The sequence below is a fragment of the Sturnus vulgaris genome, chromosome 6, assembly GCF_052056855.1.
Source record: "Sturnus vulgaris isolate bStuVul1 chromosome 6, bStuVul1.hap1, whole genome shotgun sequence".
Lineage (NCBI taxonomy): Eukaryota > Metazoa > Chordata > Aves > Passeriformes > Sturnidae > Sturnus > Sturnus vulgaris.
The window spans coordinates 7,372,079-7,396,019 of NC_142248.1; the positions used below are offsets into that span (position 1 = coordinate 7,372,079).

At 38.3% G+C, this 23,941-nt stretch overlaps 1 protein-coding gene across 2 annotated transcripts in view; it reads left to right on the top strand.

Annotated features, from left to right (window-relative positions):
- TTC17 (tetratricopeptide repeat domain 17) overlaps positions 1–23,941 on the top strand; it is a 55,424-nt gene that overhangs the window by 26,497 nt on the left and 4,986 nt on the right. Inside the window, exons 16-23 of one of the 2 annotated variants that reach the window (XM_088166812.1) lie at positions 957–1,143; positions 17,580–17,750; positions 18,111–18,364; positions 18,906–19,071; positions 21,451–21,571; positions 21,892–22,051; positions 22,530–22,613; positions 23,614–23,852. In XM_088166812.1, coding sequence (XP_088022938.1) covers positions 957–1,143; positions 17,580–17,750; positions 18,111–18,364; positions 18,906–19,071; positions 21,451–21,571; positions 21,892–22,051; positions 22,530–22,613; positions 23,614–23,700 — 1,230 coding nt within the window. In that variant the 3' untranslated portion in view covers positions 23,701–23,852. Of the gene's footprint in view, positions 1–956; positions 1,144–17,579; positions 17,751–18,110; positions 18,365–18,905; positions 19,072–21,450; positions 21,572–21,891; positions 22,052–22,529; positions 22,614–23,613; positions 23,853–23,941 lie in introns of those variants that run through there. The other variant, XM_014873529.2, reaches the window with a different exon arrangement.

The following is a 23,941-nucleotide window of genomic DNA, read 5'->3' on the forward strand; positions in this document are numbered from 1 at the left end:
GTAAAAGATGTGCTCTATCAGAAAAAGCAAAAAGAAAAAAAGAAAAAACATCCTGTTGCTCAGCTTGCAGCATTTTCTAAATGCAGTTTAGTACTACAAGCTGAGTTAGAAAAATCTTCAGCTACTGCTCAGTCTTCATATTTGTAGACAATCAATGTAAAAAACTGTTTCAGTGGGAAAAACGACTGCTAAATTACAATGCTACAGTCATTATTCTAGCAGCATATTGTTAATTGCAGCAGATTACTTTGTCCAAGTGAAAGACTTTTCAGTCAGTCAATAAATGTAATGCTTTACTGTGTGCCTGTATTAAAGTGTTGAGTTCTACCCAGTGAAAAAGGTGTTCATAGTCTTTACTTTTCAAAAAAATACATACTTTAGGGATAGTAGCTAAAAGCAATAGACAAAAATATTGTTTTACAAAGAATTGAAAGCCATAAATGTGCACCCCTAGGCCAGTGTGGCATTGGTGTTTCCAGTAACCTGGCTTTGCTGAGGTAAATCTGAATACTCTTGGCAAATGCAGTGCATCTGTCCTGCTAGAACACTAGTGATATTTGTACTTTTTTTTGGCCTGCTAATGATTCTAAATTGTCTTTACACATTTCTGTTTAGTCCTGTGGTATTCTCTGCGGTAAGGATTATGTTTCTGATGGTTGTAAGTAAGTACTTAATGCTTCATTTCAGTTTGTGTGTATTTAACAGGTGTTGTTTTTGTTGTAGAAAGATGGAACTCCTAACACAACCCTATGGCAAAACAGCTTTTGGTTACCAGCAATGCATCAAGCTGTTAGCTCTCCATTGTAAGAATAGGGGCAGTGCCTGTTCAAGAAGTTTTCTAAATTCTTTCCCATCGAATTTGGGAGGGTGTGACTTGACAAGGGATTTTTCTAGTTTACTTCCATCTTAAACAATGAACTTATTTATGCTGCAGTGTGTTGCTTTTCTCTTCACAGCCCCTGACTTTTCTGAGCCTAGGAAACGTGTACCTGGCTCAGAACAACATAAGTGGAGCACTGCAGGCCTTCAGACATGCACTGGATTTGACAACCAAGTGCTTGGAGTGTGAAAGCAGCCTGAAGATGATCCGCTGTTTGCAGTTTTATCCTTTCCTCTACAACATCACCTCTTCTGTGTGCAGTGGTAAGCAACTGCTGAAAGATGGACAAATAATGTCTGTCTGCCTTGGGTGCTGGAGGTTTATTTTTCTTCCAAGTTTCCACCCTTTTGCTTTACAGTGCTTTCTACCTTTAAGGATCAAGGTTGAGACATTGTTTTTAATGGGAAAGTTACAGTCCATTAATAATTGCTTGAGGATGACTTCTTGAATATCTAGAGGGCTTCCACTGAGTGCAAATTACTTCCTGACTGGCAGTAATGCCTTTACAGCACCACCAATACCTCTTACTGGTAGAGAAGAATGCTGGATTCAGTATTTATGGAAGTGCACATCTACTGCTAGGCTGCTCAACAGCCCCTTTGTACATCCCTTCAGGTTTACAGTCAGCTGGATTTGTTTCCTTAAAGCTGAAGAATTTGATGAAGAGCTATTTAGTTTTAATTCATATCCTTTCAGTGTGTTCTGTACTTTGGTTGTCATTTTCTGGAGTTCAGTCTTCAAGGAATAGACTGTCTTGTGCCAACATTATATTATTTGAATGGGACCTGTGATCACTGCTCTTAACACTATAAAAATCTGTAAGAATGACTTAGACTATGACCCAAAAAAAAATTTAAGTATTTTCAACAGAATTATTTATTGTCATTAATGACTATTTATATTAAAAAAAAAAATCATAGCTTTTGGAGATGGATTCTTTCATTTTATTCAATCCCACTTAATATTTTCAGTACTTTGTCTGTACTTGAATATGGCCAATATGATACTCATGCACAATCTTGAAGACGATTTATTAACATATTTTCTAATCCCTTCTGTCTCAAATTGTTACTAAGGTATCTTTCCATTTAATATTTTCTTTATTTTCAAATATAAACCTCACCAGATAAATACTTGTGATTTTTAGCATTGCAGGGACTTCCTCTGAGGTTTTTTAAAATTCCCTCTCCGTGAAAAGACATGGAGAAACTTCCTCTGATTTAACATCTAGAATTGTGCTGTCTAAACACAGACCAGAGCCTATCTCCTGATACAATGTGGGTGATGCCATCATAGCTGAGATTCCAGGACTATGCCATTAAAGTAATCCTACTTGTTATGGCACTGTGAGTTTTGCTGTGACTGAGAGCCCATCAGCTGTGCAGAGAAATGCAGTTTGGCTGAGTGGGTGTAGTGAGTGGTGTAGCAGCCCAGCTGATGGATCTCTTGCTGATATCCATAATGTCAATTTGTATGCTGGTACCTCACAATGAATCTCTTAACTTTGGATTGCCCTGCTTAGAAAAATCCTAGGAGATACTGTAAGCAGTAATGGAACTTGCACATTTCATCCCAAGAGACACGCTGTTCTAAGAAAAAAAACAGAACAATGTTAGTTTACTTAAGGTCTTTTAAAAGTCTGTAACTTTTAAAGGTTTCAAGTTATTCTAGTCAAACCTTAGTCATAGCTACTGTATTTCAAAATAGAACAATTAAGCAGAAAGCAATTTAAAAGTACATTCACAGAACAGAAACAGTAACAAGCAGTGGTTGTACCTGAACTCCAAAGTTATCTTTGCAATCTTTTGTTTTATACGCTTTTCTTCCTTAAACTTGTCATAATGTGGTTTGGTTGATTCTTGGCTTCTTGGCTTGCATTGGTTCCTGATCCCAGATGTTCATTTTGAGGTCAGCTGTTACAGCATATGCTGTTTAGGAAGTTTGTGTTTCTTAAATGTGAGGGAAAACCCTTCTCAAAAGTGCTTAAGAGAAAAGTCTTACTTTACCCTTTATTTGCCAGCTTGGCCACTGGTTAGCAAAGTGAGCATGAGTATATTCATCTGGTACACTGGAGTTGGGTTTTGGTCAATAAGGCATTTGTAAAGCTGCTAAATAAAGAGGGAGCTGAATATGCCTTATCATCTTAATGTGCTCATTAAATTTCAGTATTCCATTATTTAAGTATTTTATGCTGTATTTATATTATTTGCCTTTTTCTAGGACCTTTCTTATCTTAATATTTGCTTTTTATTTTTATTTATAATGTCTTTTAGGTCATCTTTCGTTTTAGTGCAAGAAACCTGAGAACATAAACCTGACAAATAGCATAAATATTCTTTATACATTGTTGTGCAGAATGTAAAATAAACATACTGGTTAATTGAGCCTTGATGACATTTTGTGATTTAAGTCCAGACTCAACATTTAAAAATGGAAAGGTAGATTTGCATAAAGTTTTGGAAAATATTTTTTTCTGTAAACTTCAGCTGACTCAAGGAACTTTGAAAGGCTGTACGAAAGTGAGGTTAAGTCTCCAAAATCAGAATTATTTCAGTAATGTGTACTCAGAAGTCATATTTTGCACTTAAAAGTATCCTGAAATATTGGGAGTCCTCTGATCCTTCAGTCCAAGCAAAACAGTTGAAAAGAGATTATTAGTCACTTGATGACATGTCAGAAAAGTATTTGTATCCTTTGAGATCGATATCTTAGGCTGAAAAATTTACCAAGAATTTGGAATGTCAGATGTTTCTCTGGTTTTAATATCTTGTTTTGATGAGCATTCCTTCAGCATTTCTGAAAGTAACAGCAGGAGGCTTCCTGTGCTTTGGGTTGTAGGCCCATGTGTGATAGCTGTGTTTTGGCTTCGCCTGTCAAAAGCCTCTGTTCATGAGAACTGAACTAAGTAGCGAGACCCGGAATTCCTTGCTCTGCTGCCGTGAGCCCTCGGCAGAATCCAGCAAATGGTCAGTGGGAGTTATATGCCAGCATGAGATGGAATATGGGATCAAAAATCTGAATTCGTGGCCTGATTTTTGATTACAGTATGTGCTTGGTGTTTATTTCAAATAAGTGAAATAGGCATTTTCTCAAGCATGTTGGGACGTTTGCTGTTAGCACAGGGCTTTAGAAGTGTGACACACTAACATTGACTTTTTGGATGCTTGCTTATATGTTCCTGTCTGTACTGCTGCCTGGTACTTTTTTTTAGTAACTCACTTCTGGTATAGATAGTTTATATTTCAAACCCAAGTCACTTCATGCACATGAGAATGAGAATTTAAAAATCTCAGATCAGTATTTTTCTATTTAACTTTTGCCTCCTGTATTCAAGTTCGTATAAATTTTTCTTATGGAGGATGTATGTGAAGTGTCCAAAGTTATTCCACCCCTGTCATCTGTGACATGCATTTTAGACAACTGCAAGAGTTCAGGCAGTTGAATCTAATACAGATGCTATACAGCAAGAGCTCATGCAGTGCCTTATTCTCAAATACCTGAGAAAATGACTGGAAGATTTCATTCTTCCAGCATTATCCTGTGCTGATCCTTCTAGAGGTGACTTGGCAGTGTTAAGGGTGTTACTACATCAGCTGTTAGGTTAGTGAGTTCCAGAAGCAGGTTGAGGAACTTCAATGAATGTTGCTTGACAGATAACTTCAGCAGCCATGTCTGACATACAGCTAACAGGACCGAGAGATGGGTGTTAACAAGTGTAAAAAAGTTAAGTTCAGCTCTTAAAGGTGCAGAAATGAAATATTTGGACAGCTTATTAAGCTAGTAGAGAAAGCCAGCATCATTTTTGTCTGGTACTGAATGATGCATTGCTGAGATCTGTCTTGCACACTTTATGGTTTAAAATATTGCAAGTAGCTTTTATCAGGTATTAAGGTCTGTAGGGGACTATCCAACTATGGGATTGTTCCTGTGGCACTTCACTGGCTGATGTAAGCATTCAGATGTTGCCAAGCCTTATTAGAAAGGTTACAGAATAGGAGAACAATATTTTTAGTGTGGTGGACAGCTGGCCATTGAAACATGCTGATTTGTTAGTTGCTGTTGGATTTTTCTCTCTGTGTGTAAACAGAGTTGTTGCCTGAGCAAACAGAAGTCATTTGTACTCATAATATTTTTATCTGACTAGGCATCTACCACTGACTCACAGTTCCATTTGGTTAGGAGCTCGTGCACTTCACATTCTTTTAGAAAAGGCCAAAATTCAGAATCTTATTAGTAGGCTGATGCTGTTCAAAGCATAAAACGTAATTTGTTTCAAGCTTCAAGTTCAAGTCTCACTGTCTTTCATCCTTGGCAGGATAGTGCTTTTACAAAAGGCTTTGTGCTGCTCTGTAGGAAGTCGAGGGAGTGTGAGTTCATTATGAATGTATGTGCATGCCACCAAGAAACCTGAATCCATGTACGTAGAGGCAGTGTTTGTGGAAGCAGTTCATCCTTCTTCCTCAGAGCGAGTTCTGTAATGTGGATCCGCTTTAGGCATGGCTTTAGTGCCCTCTTGTGGTCCCAACACTCTGTGCCACATGAAATCAAAACTCCTGGTTTATTCTGTCTATTCCCCCTTAAAATAAAATACAGGAAAGGTGCTTCAGCTTATATGTGTATGGATTTCCCTTTATGCCCCAGCACATAGGTTCTTATAAGTTAAAGTAAATTAAAGTTAACAAGCTTATACCTTTAAGCGAATTGACCTAAGGGGAGAGATTGACCTGAAAGGAGAATCTCTGCTTATAACTCTAATAGCAAGCTTATGACACAGCAAATAACTTCCTTGAATCAACATCCCAGTTTAAGCTTCTGACACTAGTTTGACAGCTGTAATCACCTGAAGTCCCTTTAGTGATTTGAGATACACAAACATTAAGCAAAAGCATCATATAATTTTCTTCACAATAGTGTAATAAGACACAGGGATGTGAAATAATTTGCATTCTTAAATGCACCTTTCACTTAACTCATTTATTCCCTACCAGTTATGACTGATTTGATGGTCCTAGCAACAGACAGATAATTTTTTTGTTCCCTTTCGTATAGCATGAGGTCTTTTTGACATTTTTATCATAAAAATAGTTGCCTCCTTCTCAAGCTGCTGTATCTTGTTTGTCCAAGGAATGCTTATCACTTACAGTGTTAATGGTGTTACATTAATGTTAATGGAATAAACATCTCCTAAGATCTTTACTCTTGGAACAGTTGAGCTTAGCCCAGAATTTAATGATGTTTAGTTGAAGCAAAAGGCCAGAATCTATACCAATAATATGGGATTCTGAACTGAGCACTTCTGCAGCGTTTAAAATTCAGCTTTGTCTCACCTTGATTTGCATATTGGCAGAATTCATGAGTGCTCCTGAACCTTATTGAGAATACTGCATATATTGGTAGTCTTATTTATCTTTGAGTTTGGTGGGATCTGTGACCATTAGTTTCTCTGTTGCTTTTACCCTCTCTCTTGCCTTATGGTAAAGTTCATCTGTATGAACAGAAGAGTCAACAGCAGTAGGGTTTTTAAACAAGCAGAATTCTATGGAACACATGAACAGCTTGTCAGAGCTCTCAGAAACACATCATGGCAATATCTGCCTTGGTCATTTAGCAGTAGCATAGAGCAAGTGGGTTCTGTGTGAAACAGTGGCAGTTCTAAGATCTTTGTTATCCTTTGAAGTTAAATACTCAATTGCTTATTTCTGCCCTGTACATGCACAGGAGTGCACCCATGTGCCTGTTCACCTTGCAAGTTTCTCCTGGAATCTGAAAATCTAGCTGGATTCTTTCTCCCTCTGGCAGGGAAGATTGTACAGTGACCATCCATCTGAAAGATACGGTGGGTGCCACACAAGTGGACTCTAGGTCACCATATTTGGGCTCTGTAGTGCTAAAGAAGTAAGAGGAGGTTAAATTGTACTTGTGTAGAGTGAAAACATCTTGCAGAATGCTGGCAGATGGGAGATATGGAGAAGGAGGTCTGCTTTTTGTCCTGGTGGAAGCCAACATCCCTGGGGAAGTGAGGGTGTAGGGAAATGTCAGATGTGCTTCTGAGTGGAAGATCTCGGAGAAATCCATGTGAGAATGTGTTCTGTGAGAATAATGTGACCCAGTTATTTTGGGTTTGTGCTACTGTTTCTGCACCACTAGCCTATAAAGGGAAGAAGTAGTTCCCACAGTCCACTTTTGCTGCAGTAATCTTAGAATATTAGTGATATGATCTTGAAGATAGTTGACCAGTTGCAGGCTTCTTGGTACTTTTCGCTCCTTGGAGCCTGATTTATAAATCATACTTTTCCCTGAAAAGTTTTCAGGTAGTGTTTCTTGAGTGGCTGAAGGAAGTTGAAGGTGAATGACCTTGCCCGAACATTGCCGTGACAAGCTTACTTTGAAACCTGTCTTTCCTTTCCATGTATTTTTCTTGTCAAAACTATATAAAAATGTGTAGATGGAGATTCTTAAATTGAAAAATGAAAGAATGGGATACTACGTTAAACGTGGCATTTTTAGCTACACCAGTATCCAAAGACTGTGTACCCATTGCTTATGCAAATTGCTTTCAAGCTGCTGCTTGCTGGAAAGCCATTAAGAATCTTAAAGGTTTCTGTAAACAATGCATGATTCCTTAAGTTTATCTCTGTTGCTCAAATGTCATTCTCTTTTGCATGTGTTAAATATGCTAATGGGTGAGTTTGTTTTGCAGCTTCTTTCATCATGCAAAGTATGTCTTGCTATCCTGTGTACATGGCCTGCTTATTTCCTGCATGGCAGTGTACCTGACAGCTTCTCCCAGCAGTCATCAGTCTCACTTTGCACCATGATCTGTTAAGACTGGTATTCTTGGAATATTTAGTGTTGTGCATCCATTCTGTCTTTTCCCAAGATCAGAAGACCATTGTCTAGCAGAGGAGAGAGGAGAAAATCGTGGCTTCATCTGCTGGAGTAACTGAGGAAATTAGAATTGCACTGTGGAAGGGAATTTAGAACTGTAGGAGAATTCAATGAATATAGAGTATTCAGAGAATTCAGTAAATATAATGTGACATTTCCCATTTTTATCTGCCTTTACAGTGCAAAAAATTCTTCTTCTTAAGTTACCTGGATCTTTCCTTTACTTGAGCAATAACTACGTGTTCATGTAGGAGTAGAATTGTCAGGCACTGCTCGAAGGGAAAAGATTCTCTCTCCAAATAAATTTTCAAAAGTTGATCCCTTCAGTTATCAGATGTATTAACATTTCTCTGCAATGTGTGTGGTGCTTTTCTGTGACAAGAATGTAGAGAAAATTTTAAATTTGTGATTTGTCTTCCTCTCTAGGAGGATCTAGGAGGTTTGAGAGGCTGTCTTTGCCAGTGGCAGTTACTTACATGTAGCTGCTAAAATTTCTTACTGAACCTTAATTGGACAATTAGGACAAGAGCTGCACCTATTAAAAAAGTTCCAACAACTGCATATGTTCAACGGCCTTTTTAGGAGGAATAGTAATTCCCCAGCTACATCTGCAGGGAGATGTAGTTTCACAAACATGTTCATAGTTGAGCTGCTCACACTGAATTAGTGAGTTGGTTAAAGCATGTTTGGAAGAGAAAAGAACATGTGTTCCCCACGTTTGGGAAAAGTGACAATGTGTAGTTTTGTGTCACTAGCAAGTGGCTGAGACCTTGAAGGCTGTATTCACTTGGCTTAAATCTGAGAACTTGTAAAGTGGTGAAGTGTGGCCTCAGCCTGTAGTGAGTCATGTGGAGGTTGTCTCAAAGCAGCATGCAATGCCATGTGCTCAGATTAAAATGAGCACTGCACGCTGAGCTACGGAGTGCCAGGCACTTAACTACCCTTGCTCTGTCTGCTTTATTGATTTGTTTTTTCCTTTTAAGGTTGGTTGCCTGGTTCATGTGAGTTTGTGTTGTGCTCTGACTGTCCTCAAAGCTTTAAATCTATCATCTGTTCTGGCTACTAGAAACTGAAACTAGGACAGTTCAGCATTTCCCTAGAGGAAGAGATTGAAGCTTCTTGAATGTGGCCATTTTGGGGAGAAGAGACATTCTTTCAAAACTTTTTAGTCTTTCTGCAGTAACTATTCTGTAGCTTTGTACTGCTCTGGCAGTGTGAGAAGACTGTTTTCTTGTTGAATTCTAATCTAGAGTGGTTGGCAGTATTCTTGTCAAACATAACTTTCTGCAGGTATTCCTTACTTAAGAAAAGACTAATCTTGATCATCACAACCATCAGCTCCAGGATTTTTTTTTTTTTTAATTCTATTTACAGCAACAATTCTGCTCTTTAATAGATTTGTGTAGAATGTGCCTTGTCAGGCAAACTGCCAAGCACTTAAAAGCTCTCTCAGATTAGTAAGGGACAGGCCTGCCTGGCCAGTTTACACTGGTTTGTTGTGTGTGTCAGTACCTCTACTTTGATGTCCAGTTAGGAGGAGCAATTGCATGGATATCTATTCCAAACAAATCTAGAAATTGTCAGGGATGAAGTCTGACTATGAGTCTGCTTTTGCTGAGCAGTATAGCTTAAAGAGATACAGATCAACATAAATACAGCCTCTCAAAACAGTTTATCAGAATAAAAAGCATGTAATCAAGTCCCTGTGGTATATTGTTTAAATTCCAGTATATGATGCAAACCTTACAAAGTGGTAATCAAGACACACACACACAAGGCCTTTCCTTGGCTTTGGAGTTTCAACCCCATGCATTCAGAGAAGTGGGAAGCTAACATAGTCCATAGTGGAGTTATTAACTCTCATAGAGCTCAACTATATGGTGCTATTTCTCAGTAGAAGGTTACTGTTGTACTTAAAGTTCTTTTTAGGCTTGAGCTCATAGATACTTAGGATCTAAAAAATATGTGAGGTTTAGAGTAACAGATATGTGGAAAAGAGGAAAGATTAGAAAGAGCAGAAAAATGCAGGCCACTGTAGACTTTGCTTATGGTAGCAATACTTAAACTGGGAATTGTCTTTGGCTTAATCATAAACAGATTTCAGAATTGTGTTGTGTACAGGGATGTAAATATTAGAAATGTAATACTCATAGCAAGCCTTGTATTGGAATCTACTGTGGGTGAATGTTTATTGTTAAGAAATTCATAAGTAACTATTTTCTTGTCTACAGTAAAAAAATCTGGCCCAAGGAGAAGTCACTGAGGACAAGCCTTTGTCTTCAGAACTTTTATGTGCTTATTTCTCTTGCTTTATTTTTCTCTCCCTAAAGGAAACAAGAAGAAAAAAAATCATTACCTCTGAGGCACAGACTGAAATCAGACTGGAAGGCTACTTACCTTCCTGCTCTATACATAGAAACAGGCTCCTCTGAAAGAGATATTTTTCTAGTCTTCTTTTATTCACTGACAGACTGGGAAGGTTACATATAGATGTTTAGGTATTTCTATGCTTTAGGCCCTATTCCTGCCATCATAGAATAAGTTTCTGCTCCTAGATGTGCATCATGAAAAAAATAATCTCCTGTTTTAGAGGGTGGAGAGGAAGGAGGAGACTGAAGACTTTAGGCAATCAGTCTCTTTGATTTTCCCCTCCCTGTTGGTGGGGGGAAGGTTGACATTTTCTACTCTCTTACAGAGTAGCCTACGGAATTCTTCGGGATATTTTGCATGCATGTCCCTTGTTAAACTGCATTATATTCTATTTTAAATAGGTTTGTCTTTCTCTTTAATTTTTTCCCCATGTTTTATTTAGTACTGCTTTATATTTCATAAGGAGAATTTTTGTATCTGTTCATCAGGGACTGGTCTGTTACACAGTGGTGTGAGGTATTTCTCTCAATATGATCAAGAAATCTGGTTATATATTGTTGGCATTTGTATGTTTTGAAAGGTTTAATCAGAACTGCTGTGATGAGACAGATAGATAACCTTTAAATCTATAGTTAAGCCAATGTAGAGGCAGCTTTTTTGCTACAAATCAGATTTTGAAACTTCTGACAAGTGAGAACAGTTTCACCATATAAACCTCTTAACTGGGAAGCTGTTGTTGCAATAAATAATAAAAAAGAACTTCTGTATGCTTCGTTTCGTGCACTTTGGTCTAAATTTTGATGGCATAAATTATCATCCTGGTTTGTGCTATGCATCAAATGAAAGCTTTTTACGTAGTGTTTTCTTTGACTATTCCTTTTTGAGCACACCTCTCATCATCTTTGAAGAAGGGCAGCTGGCTATCAAAGGCAGAAATTGATGAAAATCAGCTTTTAAAATACTTCATTTTGCTTTTCATTATTTGTATTCGATACTTCACTTTTTCAATCAGCAGTTTGTCCTGTCCTTTGAAAATGTTTATTTTTGGTCTATAAATTCTGGCTTTTCAAAGGAGGATTTATATTAAAGGAAAAAGCTAAAAATTATCAAGTAGTGTTTTGTGTGTAGGGAGAAAACACATTAAAAGCTTAGTTCAGAATTTGGATGCTACACTCCTTATTATTTTCTGGTGCCCATACAGCTACTTATTTTCATCAGAGTGGGATCTTACTGCAATCTGTCTTTTGTTATCCAGAACTGATTCTATGATGATATATGGGTAGTAGCTACATCTTTTTAGTGGTTTATCCAGTAAACAACTGTAAAAGGCACTGGAGGTGTGCTGGTGTTCCTGCTCTGGAGCCGAGTCGTGCGTGGCTGAAATCAGAGTGATCCTGTTAGGTTCAGAGAGAGCAAGACTGGCCACTGCTTGGGCTGCTTGCTTTTCAAGTCAGCAGCAAGGCTCTGTAGTGTTTTATGCTTCTGCAGGTGTTGTGTACAAAGCCCATCTGCTTTGTATCTTCCCTGGGTCCTGTAGTGCACAGTGGATATATGGTAGATCTGGTGTATTTTTCTTGAGATAAATACAGACCTAGCCAACATTCACAGGTCAGAATTGCACAGCCAGCTAATTCTAATTATAACTTCTGGTTTTCTTCTCCTTTTACTTACCTGTTCTATCACTTTTGGTGATCATTTTTCACTAAAAATTAACTGAAAATTCTTTAGTTGTATTTTTTATATGCTTGTGTGTGTGGAAAGAAGAAATTCCTTTGGCATTGCTCCTGGAGTTTTATTGCAGCACTGTTGTACAGTTTAGCAGATATGGCCTGTGACCTTTCTGTAACATTTTTGATGGCAGTGCTATTCAGTCCTAGCAGTTTCTGCTTTCAGAGCTCAATCATGGGATTCATTTTGAAGTATAAATACATATTTTTTTATTAAAGAAAAGGATTGCTTTAATTTTAGAGCAAAATCTAAAATAGAACCATGTTAATTTATGATCAAGGTAAGCAGAGCAGCAATAACTGCTAAAGTTATGTCTCTTCTGTAGTTACTGCTCATCCTATTGGTTTTAAAACTCACCTCAAAATAGGTGGGTTGGATTTTTTCCCTTAGCAAATGTTTTGCAATCAAATCTATGTCCATATGTGATTGGAATAGCATGGTTGCTGTTAATGTGTCAGAAGATCTTTAGGAAATTACCATGTTCACCTTGAAAGATCAAGGTAATTAGAGTATGCAGTGTGTTAATCACCAGTGTTAACATTGCCAGGAAAGTCAAAGTTCATGTTTTTATATTGTCTAGAGGATGGTCTCCCAACCAGCACTTCCCTGTGACACTGCCTGGCTTGTGAATGTCAGATTGCAACAAAGTCACTGTGGTGCAGAACATAAGACAGTTCTTAAGGTGCTCATTTAGCCCAAATATTGATGACTGGGATCCCAGTAGTTCTAGATGTACAAAAGATTCTGATAGGTGAAGTCTCTCATTCTAGATTGCAAACCCTGGGAAATTATATTGCCTGTGACACAAAGCACTAAACAAGACTGGTTCTATAAAAGTGGTGGGTGACCATGTGCTGGGTTTCAGTTTAATTTCTGTAATTAATATATTTTAGCCTGATTGTAAATATACAATGTCACTCAAGTAGTGAGCACACCCAGATTTTTCATGTGACCACTGAGCAGCATTGGTTGCCCACTGTCATATGTAAAGTGGTAATACCCCACCCCCTCTGACTTATGTGTCTCTGCATGTGTGTAAGCAGTGACTAGCAAAAGCAAAGAGAAGAGTCTTCATTGAAGCTCTGCTGCTGACGTGTCTGTAGATGAGACTTCATCTGCGTGCAGGGATTGAAACTTATTTCCATTAAGCTCAGTGATATGTCATTCCTGCTGTAAAAAGGAAAAAAAAAAAGACCTGTCTTTACTGAATTTCACTGTGGGGAATGCTAGTTTTAAGCATTCATAAAAATAAGTATGGAGTTAATAACTCCTGTTAGCAGCTTGGTTTCAGTTTGTTCTCTACTCTGACAACTCAGGTATTAGAGTGACTTACATCTGTATTAAGTAGAGTTCTCTCTTGGCTGTGTTTACCCATAAAGAGGCAAATAATTTAAGTGACACATATCTCTAGATAAACATGCATTTTGCCTAACCTAATGCAAGTCACTGGCTACAGCAACAGTCCTTGACTCTTGTAATAATTCAGGAGATAATGCAGCTCTGTTTATTCCAAACGGTAGGGGAAAAAAAAATCAGTACCTAAATTTAAAATGACTTGATTTTTAGTTCTGAGGCATTATTCTGCCATTGTAATTTCTAAATATGTACCAAAAAAATTTAAGGGAACTAGTCTGTACAACATTAGAAGTTAGGACTGAAAAAATTTCATAAACCTAGGATGCTGGAGTTAGAAATGCCATATTTTGCAGTCTCTGCACTGAAAAAGAACTAAATGTCAGTAAAAATTTTGTGCTGACCGAAGACACTTGGAGATAATTTTACTTTTTATTTCTAATGCTATTGATTACATGTATCTTTAGTTGGTATATAGGAATCAAACAGTGAAAATACTTAACCTGGCCTCATTCTCTATGCCAGAGAGAACCACAGGAAACAAACAGCTACAGTGGCTGTAGCTACATTTTTAGAACAATCAATGCCTAACTTAATGGTGAGGTTTGATTACTTAGAAGACCTTACTCGAGGTACAGCACTTCCATGTGGTGTTCTTGGGGTGTTGTTTGTTCATCTTTCCTCTTTTCTGTACTTCCCACATTTCTTTCCTTGCCTTAGGTGAGTGGCTTTCAATCTGAGCATCTGGGATCACCCAAATTAACAGAAATTTGCTCTTAGACAAAAAAAAAACAAAACCCAAACACGTAGCACCGGAAAAGTTCATATGTAATGAGGAAAGTTCATAATGGTTTCCAGGTGTGACTTTTGCAACATTAAGTATGGTTCAGAATAAGGATTTGTTACCCATTCATAGATGGAGCAAGTCATAAATGTCAGTTACTGTATTGTGTCTCCCTCCTAATATTTCTCCTTCCTTGTGACTCATGTCAACACTGGGTGCTTCCCTCCTTATGGCAAGTGGATTTCTGCTTAAGAGTTCAGAATCGCCCCATTCCTAAAGAACTTGAGCCTGACTTTTTTTCTAGTTTTTTTTTGCCCTACCAGCTGCAGTAGTTACTGCAGCTTTGGTGGGCATATAGGAGGGGTCCTGAAAATCATGTAGGTGGTTGATACTAAATGGCATGAATTATCTAGCAAATGTTTCCTGCATTTAAAGTTTGGTTTGTGCTAATGCTGTACAAATGTGTTCACACTGGCCAAAAAAATTACAAGTTATAACAATATGGGAGTAGAGTCCTATAATAAACAGTTCCATGCTCTGCTTTTAATCTCTTAGGTCTCAGTGCTTCACTTTAGAGTTTGTATTTGCTTTTTTCTCCAGAGGATTTCCTTTGCAAGTTAGGAACTATTCTGTGTTTTTTTCCTGCATTTTTTCTACATTAACCTGGTACAGACTACTTGTGTTATTTGCACCACTTAAATAAAGGCCTAGACACTTGTTTGTATCAGCACTATGATTTTTGCTTCAATGGCTGGAATTTGGTAACCAGGTCTCATAATACATATGGTAAGGCAGACTCTGATCCACTTCCCTCTGAGCTTTCTTAGCTCTACAAAATCAATAGGAAGAGTGACAATAGCTGCTCTCAGAAAATAAATGAGCAAGAAAGTGATCCTTCTCTAGTAAATTTTTTAGGCTGGAGTAAGCTGAACTTAACACATACAGTGTAGAAATTTTAGACTTCTAAGTTTTGTAATATCACCGTGTCAGGACTTTACACCTAATATTCATATGTGCAGATTTAGACAGCCAGAATATATGTGAAATATATGTGAAAGTAGCTGAGCATTTGCAGGTCACTGGTCACTTTTGTCCTTCACATAACAAAGGTGCTGTAAGTATTGCAGTGATACAGCCGAAGTTCCACAGACAGAGGATGTGCCTGGAGTTTGGGGCTGTGTTGTTCCCTTGCTGGTCTCACACTGGACTTCCTGCTGGGTTTCAACATCTGCCTGACAGAGGCTGTGAAGTTCTGAATTGCAGTGTTTCAGTACCACTAGCTTCATGGTTCACTCACTAGACATCTTCAACTTCCATTGCTTTTTCAATTAGCATTTTTGTCTACAGCAACATCAGACAACTGAAAGCAGCAATTTGAAAAAATTAGGTCACTCAGGTTTCTATATATAGCAGCTCTCAGATCCCAAGAAAGCCAGCACAGTCATTTAGTCTGTTTTTAGCTGTCAGTGTTTGTAAATTAATATTAACGGAGTTGGTGTTAAGTAGAATTCTAAGTGCCATCTTTTTTTTTTTCCCTTCTGTTTGCACTTTCCAGCTTTTAAAATTCTTTTGGGCATTTTTATTTCAATTGAAAATATTTGTCTGGGTTTGAGCCCCTTTGCTTCTTTCTTTATACTAATGATGAGTGGATCTTCAGCAAAGGAAATTGTGGTCATCACATTACTGACTTGTATTGAAATCAGGCTGGGTTGGTGTCAGGTGGGGGCAGCTTAAGTGTTCTGTGTGCACCATTTCTCATAACTAAACTTGAGGCTCTCCATATATTGAAGTGATTGTTTTATCTTTTTTTTTTAATATGAAACCAATTAAGTTATTTTGGCAGAATGGGAGAGATGGGCAGAGGATTGAAGAAAGAATCAATGACTGATAGAGTAGGGAAGGCTGACTATAACTGTGTGGTAGATATTAGAAGAGTTTATAAGATTAACTACTTCTGTTTCATAAATTTCCTCATACCATTGTTTGTCTTCTTACATACAGCAGAAAAAGTAGGACAAGAAATAGTTTTCCCAAACGATTTATAAATCTAGTTTAATTTGTTTGGTTTTGGTCACTCACACCCACACAAACAGAGAAAATAATGGTCTGTTTCTCCTCTAGAGATGACACCTGAGTGTTCCCAGATGGAGAAGCAGAGAGCTAAAAGCTGTGGTTTCACTTGGCAGAGAAGCAGTGGAACAGGTTACATTTACATGAGAGTTAGAACCATCCTCTCATCCCACTGGCCTGATAAAGGTGTAAAACCTAGAATTATTCTTTTGTAACATAGGATCATTGTGTGAAGTAGAAAGGGGTCGCTGATCTACTTTAAGCACATTCTTGTTATTTTATGTTGCTGCTTGAAAAAAATAATGCTTCCCGTATGCCTGGGGAAATACAGTTTTAACTCAGAGAAGGTAAAATGGGAAATGTACTTGAGAATCTAATGCATTTAGTTTTTCTTTTATTCAGCTGTGTGCTTTTTAATTCATTTGGCTGTGTATACTGTTTTCACTCACAAGTGATTGAAATGATGGAAAGGTTTGAAAGCAGTAGCTGTGTACATGGAATATGTTTTTCTCAGCGTGGTCAGGTGTGACAAGTGTCCCCAGTCCGTGTCTCAGCCCCGTAGCTGCGCCTTGGGCTTCAGGGCAGTTCCCAGCCTCTCACACATGTGGAGAATGGTGGTAGTGCCTGTGTTCCCTAAGCACCTCTGCCTGTGGAAAGTAATTAGCATTAGAGAATCTGAGATCTGTAGTTAAAATGTAGTTATTATCATTATTACCAAGATGCAGGTGGCCACCCTTTAAATGTTTATGTGGCACTGAAGGATGTCAAAGGCAACTGCTGCAAGTGTTCACTTTCCTGTTTCTGCTTATTGCTTACTCTACCTTTGGGTTTTTCCCAATGTTATTCTTACATCTTTGCATTTGGTGGAATGTGAACTTGCAACCTGAGCACAAAATTATAGATGTTAAACTTTCAGCTGTATAAACTTCTGATTTTTTGCACAGATTAATGCTCGTAGCTTTTATCTTTCTGTTTCATGAGCTAGTCATGCCAACATACTCTGTCGCTGGCTAGGTCAGTCTGGCATTCCCAGATCAGTCTGCCTTGGCCTTTTTTCTCTTGCACGTGAGCATGGGGACCACTGTGGTGCCTTAAGTGAAAGTTCATGTGGCAGGCAAACCTCATATGGTGCATTGTCACTAAAACATGTCTTGGGAGTGTTCATTGGAGTGGCTACCTACACATGCTGATTTCTCCTGTGCAGCCTTCCCTTGAAAAGTAGCTGATTTTTCTTGCATTAGTAGTTCACAGCATATACCTAATACCATAGTTTCCTGTAACTGTTTTACATGATCTCCCTTGCCAGTAGGCAGATCAGTTTTTTAAATCACTGAATGAATCTTTCATACTTGGTAGAATTATTCTTTTAATCCATAGGTTAAAAACATAGAAAATCTACAGAAAACTAGAAGATGGTAGCTTCCACAATACAGCTTCTGCACTTGTATCCAGCAGATCCAGCAGGAGCTTTTTCTCATGGTATATCAGTAAATTTCTCTCTTTCAGGTCACTGTCATGAGAAAAATCCAGATGGCAGTTATGGCAAGGAGAAATACTTTGATGACCACTATGAGTCAGCTACAGCAGTGACAGAAGGACACTCTGAGGGAGGTACAGAAGATCCAGAAGTCCTTATTCAGAGTTCAGCAAGAGATCCCTCTTTCTTGAGACTGGAAAGTAAGTCAGCCTTACAAAATCAGTTCTGGCAAATGAAATGGTTTCTAGATTTTTCAGAAGAGCTGTCTATTTTTCACTGAAAAACTGTGTTTTCCGCTCTCTGTCCATAAAGTAACAAGTAACCCATAAACTAGTTTCATTCTCTTCACTGTTCTTCTCCAAGTACAACGGGGATGTTTATTTGCACTGAGGAGGTCAGCATTAACTAGTTTTCTCTTTTTGCAGTGTGCAGTGAGTAGTCAGTGATACTTGGGTTGTGCAAGTGGAAAAGTCGGGTCACAGAAAAAGGATTCTTTTTGTACAATTTGTAAAAGCACAGGGAAAATAATTTTTGAAGTTTGTTATGGTGTTCCCTCTTAGACACAGTCACTGCAGAAAGCAATGGTTCAGAAGGAGTGGAGGGTTTAGAAGACGATCAGATGTCTGAAGAGATGCTGGCTTTGGTGGATGAGTTTGAAAATTCTTGGCCTCAGGAAGGTTTTGAAGGGGCACTGGAGGTAAAAGGTCGTCGGATGGACTTGCAGGGAATCCGGGTCCTGAAGAAGGGATCTCAGGATGGACTTGCTAGCTCCTGTTTTGGGGACTGTGGTGATGATGATGATGAGGCTGAATGGGTAAGTTTGAATGAGTTTACCTAGGTCTTGTACTAAATGTTCTGGAGGATGGGAAGATGAGAACAGTTCAAGGGGTTTAACACTGGGAGATACAGACTATGAACTTCCCCTATGAGCCTAAAAGATGTAGTTATTGATGGATGGTGTGAAGTGAACAAGTAGTTTCAATCCATCAGCAACTTCTTGCTGACAGTTAAAAATTAAAAAAGATTTTAACCAAAAGTTCTGGTTAGCATGAAAACACTGAAATCCCTCTTGTTGTCGTGTTACCAGTAAAATAGATAATGGAAAATGCCTTTCAGTTCTCCAGCAGTTAAACTGATTTTCTCCAATTTTGGAGGTCAGAAGTTGTATACATGGTTTGCAGGGTGTGATGCAATGAAAGGGAGCAGGCTTTAAGAATGAGTTGAGATGGGGAGGAATGGAGAGAGACCAAGATCTCAGCTGTAACGTCTTTGGGCTGAAACAAGTAGTGCATTGGATTTGATAACAGTCATGGTGTTTCTTACTGTTAACCTTGCTAATACTGTTCTTTTGGTAGATCACTTTTCAGGTCAAACGTTTAAAGAAACCGAAAGCTGAAAGCTTGGATCTCCAGGAGCCAGCTGGGAGAAATTTGGAAGAAGGGACTAATGCAGAAAATGAAAACTTCTACCAAACTGCTCTGGAGATCAGTGGACCAAAGATACCTTCTCCTGGACCAATAGGTAACCTGCTACTTCTAGAGAAAGCCAATCATTTGCAGCTTTTGTGTTACTATGGTTTATTTCCTTTGCAGCCTTTATATTACACTGGTTTATTGCTGAAAATACACATCACAAAAACTACATAGTGAAATGTCTCTTCTAGATGAGTACATGGAAAAATAAGATATCTCTTCCATCTGCACCTTCTTGATGAAGTGCAGCCTAACTTGATGTGTTGAATGAAAACTTTCTAGTTAATTTCCAAAACTTCTGGAGATGAGGTGATGAGAGTGGAGAATGATCAAGGTAGATATTGTAAGTAGGAATTGTGAGAGAGAGAGAGAGAGAGAGAGGACTTAGGTCTCTTTTGATAAACTGAATGGGCAGAAGAGTTAATCAGGATGCGGAATAAAAATTTGTACTGACTTCTTGCTAAACGTAAGAGCTACAACTCAAAGAGAGCTGAAAGCTTAGTCTAATAAAAATAAAGTAAATAAATAAAAATCAAGTGTTCTGCTATAATTGTTCAGTGATATTATAAGAGAAAACTTAGAGACTGTCTTTGAAAACACTGTAGCTACAGAAGAATAGTATTGCACCAACACAGATGAGATTTTTGAGAGGCAGATGCAGTTTTTGCTAGTTGAATAAGAGGAACTGGAGAATAACCTGTTAATATGGTGCCAAATAATAAAACCCAAGTAATTGACCCCCCCCATACTTCTTGTCTTACCTTTCAATGGATCTAAAATCTTAATATTGTGGGACTGATATGTAAGCAAAATTCTACAGTGCATCTTAGTCCTTGATGATTTGATGACCTGGAAAGTGATTTCACATTTTGAAGGCTTTTACATTAAATCTTTAACAACCTCCTTTTTTTAGCAACTAACAAATGTAGGTTATTGAATTAAATATTTAAATGGGAGGAGGGAAGGAATATGTGAAAAAAGACTATCATTTGTGACCACACACCTGTCCTTTCTTCAGTGTTTATCTTCTTTCCCTCTGAGTTACTTTTGTGGCTTTAAAACATAGCATCCCTTGATTGTAAGGTAATCTTCCCAACATTCCTGTGAGGCAGGATCTGCTGACATCCTCTTTGCAAGAACTAAATAATCAAAATTTAAGTAAATTGAAGATCACCTGGAGAGTTCTCTGTAGAATGGAGAAATGATGGTAACTGTTGTATGCTTCACTCCTTCCCAGACTACTGAACTTTGTCTGTAGGATTTCCATACCTCTTTATGTCCTTTGCTCTTCATGCCAATGAGAACTTACAATCATATAGTTCACAGTGGTAGTGATGAGAACTGATCATTTCCCTTTGAAATTTCCCGTTGTATCTTGAAATTAATTTCCCCTTTATCACAATACTTTTCAAAATACATGGTATTGCAGACTTCTTTGTTATTTGCAAAATCTGATGAAGTGGTTGACTGTAACTTGGATGAGAAATAGACATTGCATCCAAATGGGCAAAATTTCATGCAACTAGAAATAAATACTGAAATATTGTCTACACAGCTAGTTTGATAGACTGGAATGTTGTTAAACTTGGCTTCCCACTGTGCAAATCTATGGCTATATGAAGGAAAATACAAAGTTTTCTTATCTTCCAGATAGTTTGGATGTTTCTGATACAAGAGGAAAATGTTTGCTAACATTTAACGCAGGCAAATTTCCTAGGACTTGATATAGTATCCATCAAATTTGAGGGAAAGATTTCAGTAGGCTTTAGTTCAGATGTGAAGATCAGATTCATGTTTCTCTTAATGATCTGTTTGTTAGCATAAAGTAAGTTATTTAAACTTTCCCTGCCTTGCTTTGCTTCTCTGCAAAATGGGAGAGCTGAAGTGTAATTGTTAAATAGTTTCAGGAAGGTTTCTATGTTGAGTGTAAGAACACAGTAAGAGCCACTGAGTGTCTTAGGCAATACTCATTGAACAGTATTGGCAGTATTTTTTGCCTGGAATTGCCAACAGATAGACCAATCAACTTTTATTAGTTTTTAATTGTATCTGTAGAACATTATTGATGGCTCACAAATTTGGTTTAAGGACATTTAAGTAGCGACATGACCTGTAAACAAGATTGGCAATTGTTCTTAATCTGCACTTTTGGGAAAAGTGTAATGAAACAGATTTTCAGACTTGATCTCCTAATCTGTCTTGCACACAATCTGGTTCTGCCTGTGCATGCTACCAGTCCCATTCAGTCTGTTTAGATTCAGGAATTTTCTTAAAGAAATGTGTCTTCAAGACAGTGACCTTTATAGTGTAGAGGATCCACTGGCATAAAGTATTTTAAGAATAATTGTACTGAAGGAGAATGTCTTTATCCCTCCAGAAAATTTCTTATATATATATATATTTTAAATTTTTTTTTTACTTTCTCAAGGAAAAAGGCGTGACTACCGTAGCCTTGGCTGGCCAAGTCCTGATGAATGCCTGAAACTCCGCAGGGTAGAGCTCACAACTGTAGCCAGCACGTGGCTTGCTGTTTCTGCTAAAAACATTGAGTGAGTATCTTGGATATGAGCCCTGAGTAACTTACTTACACAAAGCAGGAAGTTACGTGGTCTTCAGTGCTTGTAAACTGAAGATTTCATATTAGTAAGAAAGAATTTCCAGGATTTCTTAGAAGTTTGAAAACATCATGTGGAATTTCATCAGTTAGACTTGAAAAGTGCAAGTGCAGATGAAAGATCAAATTTCTCTTGCTCCTTGAGCTACTCAAATGAGATTCTGCCAAGTTCTGGGTAGTTTACTTTCACTAGAGAGCTTTCTAATGACTGTTCTGTTCTCTTAACTAATTTGACTTGTTTTATGACATTTGTAGCATTACAGAACACATTGATTTTGCCACACAGCTGCAGGAACCAGCCGTGGAACCCCTTTGTAACCCAAACCTCCCAGCCAGTATGCATACTCTGGACCACCTGCAAGGTGTCTCTAGTCGGGCCAGCTTGCATTACACTGGAGAAAGTCAACTGAAAGAGGTATGCCAGAGCTGAAGGCTGTCACCAAAAAAAGGCCATACCATGGCAGATTTAAGGTGCATTTAGCTCAGTGCCTTATCTCCAGAGGTGACTTTGAGTGAATGCCTGGATGAAACTGTAAGAACGGTGCAGCATGAAATTTTACCAGAATGTTTTCCCAGCCATCTACAGTCTGGCCTGAGGGAAATCCTAAAATACCATTAGTGTCTCTGTATTTATAGCTCTTCATGGGTGAATTAGTCAAAGTAAAGTCCAACTCAGCATACTGAGAATTTCTAGTGTTCTTAGTATTCAGTGCCATGGAGTTACAGCACTGTTTTACAGATAGTATCAACTCAATATAGCCAGTGATATTTAGGTTGAAGCGGGTTACAGCATTTGTAAAATGTGAAATGCCAAGCAAAAAAGCAACCAACAAGCAAGGGGACATCTCTTACCAGGTTCCAGGATCTAAGAACTTTTGCTTCTTCTTCCACAGGTCCTACAGAATCTTGGCAAAGACCACTATTCACCACAGTCACTAGAACAAGTTGGTACTCGAATAGCCAAAGCTTTGGAAAAGGTATGTGTAAAGGAGAAAATTACAAGCCCGGGCTTACTTGCTCATGACTGGCATAGTGGTCAATCCGGTCTCGAATCGTTTGTCTGAAATCCTGCTCAAGGAATGTATTAGTACTTGGACTAGGGATTTGTGTCTATTTAGCATCTGTAATGCCCTCACAGGTATTTTGTTGAGGTATATCCTGTGCTTATACCATCAAGTGTCTTCCATATCTCTCTGCTGAAACTTAAGCTTGTCAAATGTCCCAGTGTTTCCTGCCCTGTAGTGAGCAGCATTGCTGATTATTGATTTATTAAACTGTTCTCAGTTCTCAGCCCTCTTCTTTCTCTTTATGCTACATTGACTTGAAGCTTATTGAAAGTGGAATTAAACCATGTCTCCCTTATCCAGCAACGCTCCTGGCATGCAGTAGTCAGACAGCTGAAAGGGGCTTCCTGTATTTTCAGCCTGATGCTTCTACCTGGTGCAGTGTTGGCCTGAACTGTCAGATGTGTTCAGGCAGAGGTGTGGTACCATGTGCAAGCCTATGCTTCCTGTTCTCCCCAGAGAAATCCAAGCTTCCTAGCCAAAGGCTACTAAGGACCTCAGCTGTGAGCCCAAGGATGAGAGAATTAGGGATATAATTGTCATAGGATCCACAAAGCAGACAGAGATGCCAGGGATTGCTGTTCTGTATTTACAGCTAGTAGGGACAATATCCCAAACTACTATAGAAAAGAGGGCTTAGTGAAAACAGTTTGGTGGCCCTAGCCTGTTGGACCAAAAGCTGTCTGAAGTACTTACTGTGCTTTGAAATTAAAACCAATATAGCTTTTTCCATGCCCTGAAAGTAATGAGTTATCCTCATGTTACAAGATTGTTTCTTTTCACTTTAGATGTATACTAGCTTTTTTTTTACATGCTAGTTTCCCCTGCAGATACCAGGATTTATCCAAATAATCTGAACATTTAGTGCAGAGATTAGATACAGAATTCTCAGTATTTTTCCTTTGTAACACAGGGCATGGGAGTCAGCCAGCTAGAGGCTGGGCTTTGGCCGGCTTCTGGACCGAGCTGCATCCCAGGACATCCTTTCTCTTTCCAGTGACTGCAGGGAGCCTACAAGTCCAATCAGCTAATTTAGCTAAGTTTTTTTCCTTCATGTTGAGTAATGTGTGTGCACATATAGATGCTCAGCATCAGAGAGCTGGTTAGAAGCTGTTGTGGCTGTTGTCGTTGTTGAAAGCTATTTAACTGCTATTCCTTTCCTAAGGAAATGATGTTGCACTTGGAATTTATTTCATTTGGAAGTCTCATTTACCTGGATATTGCATATATGTTGTCAGAAA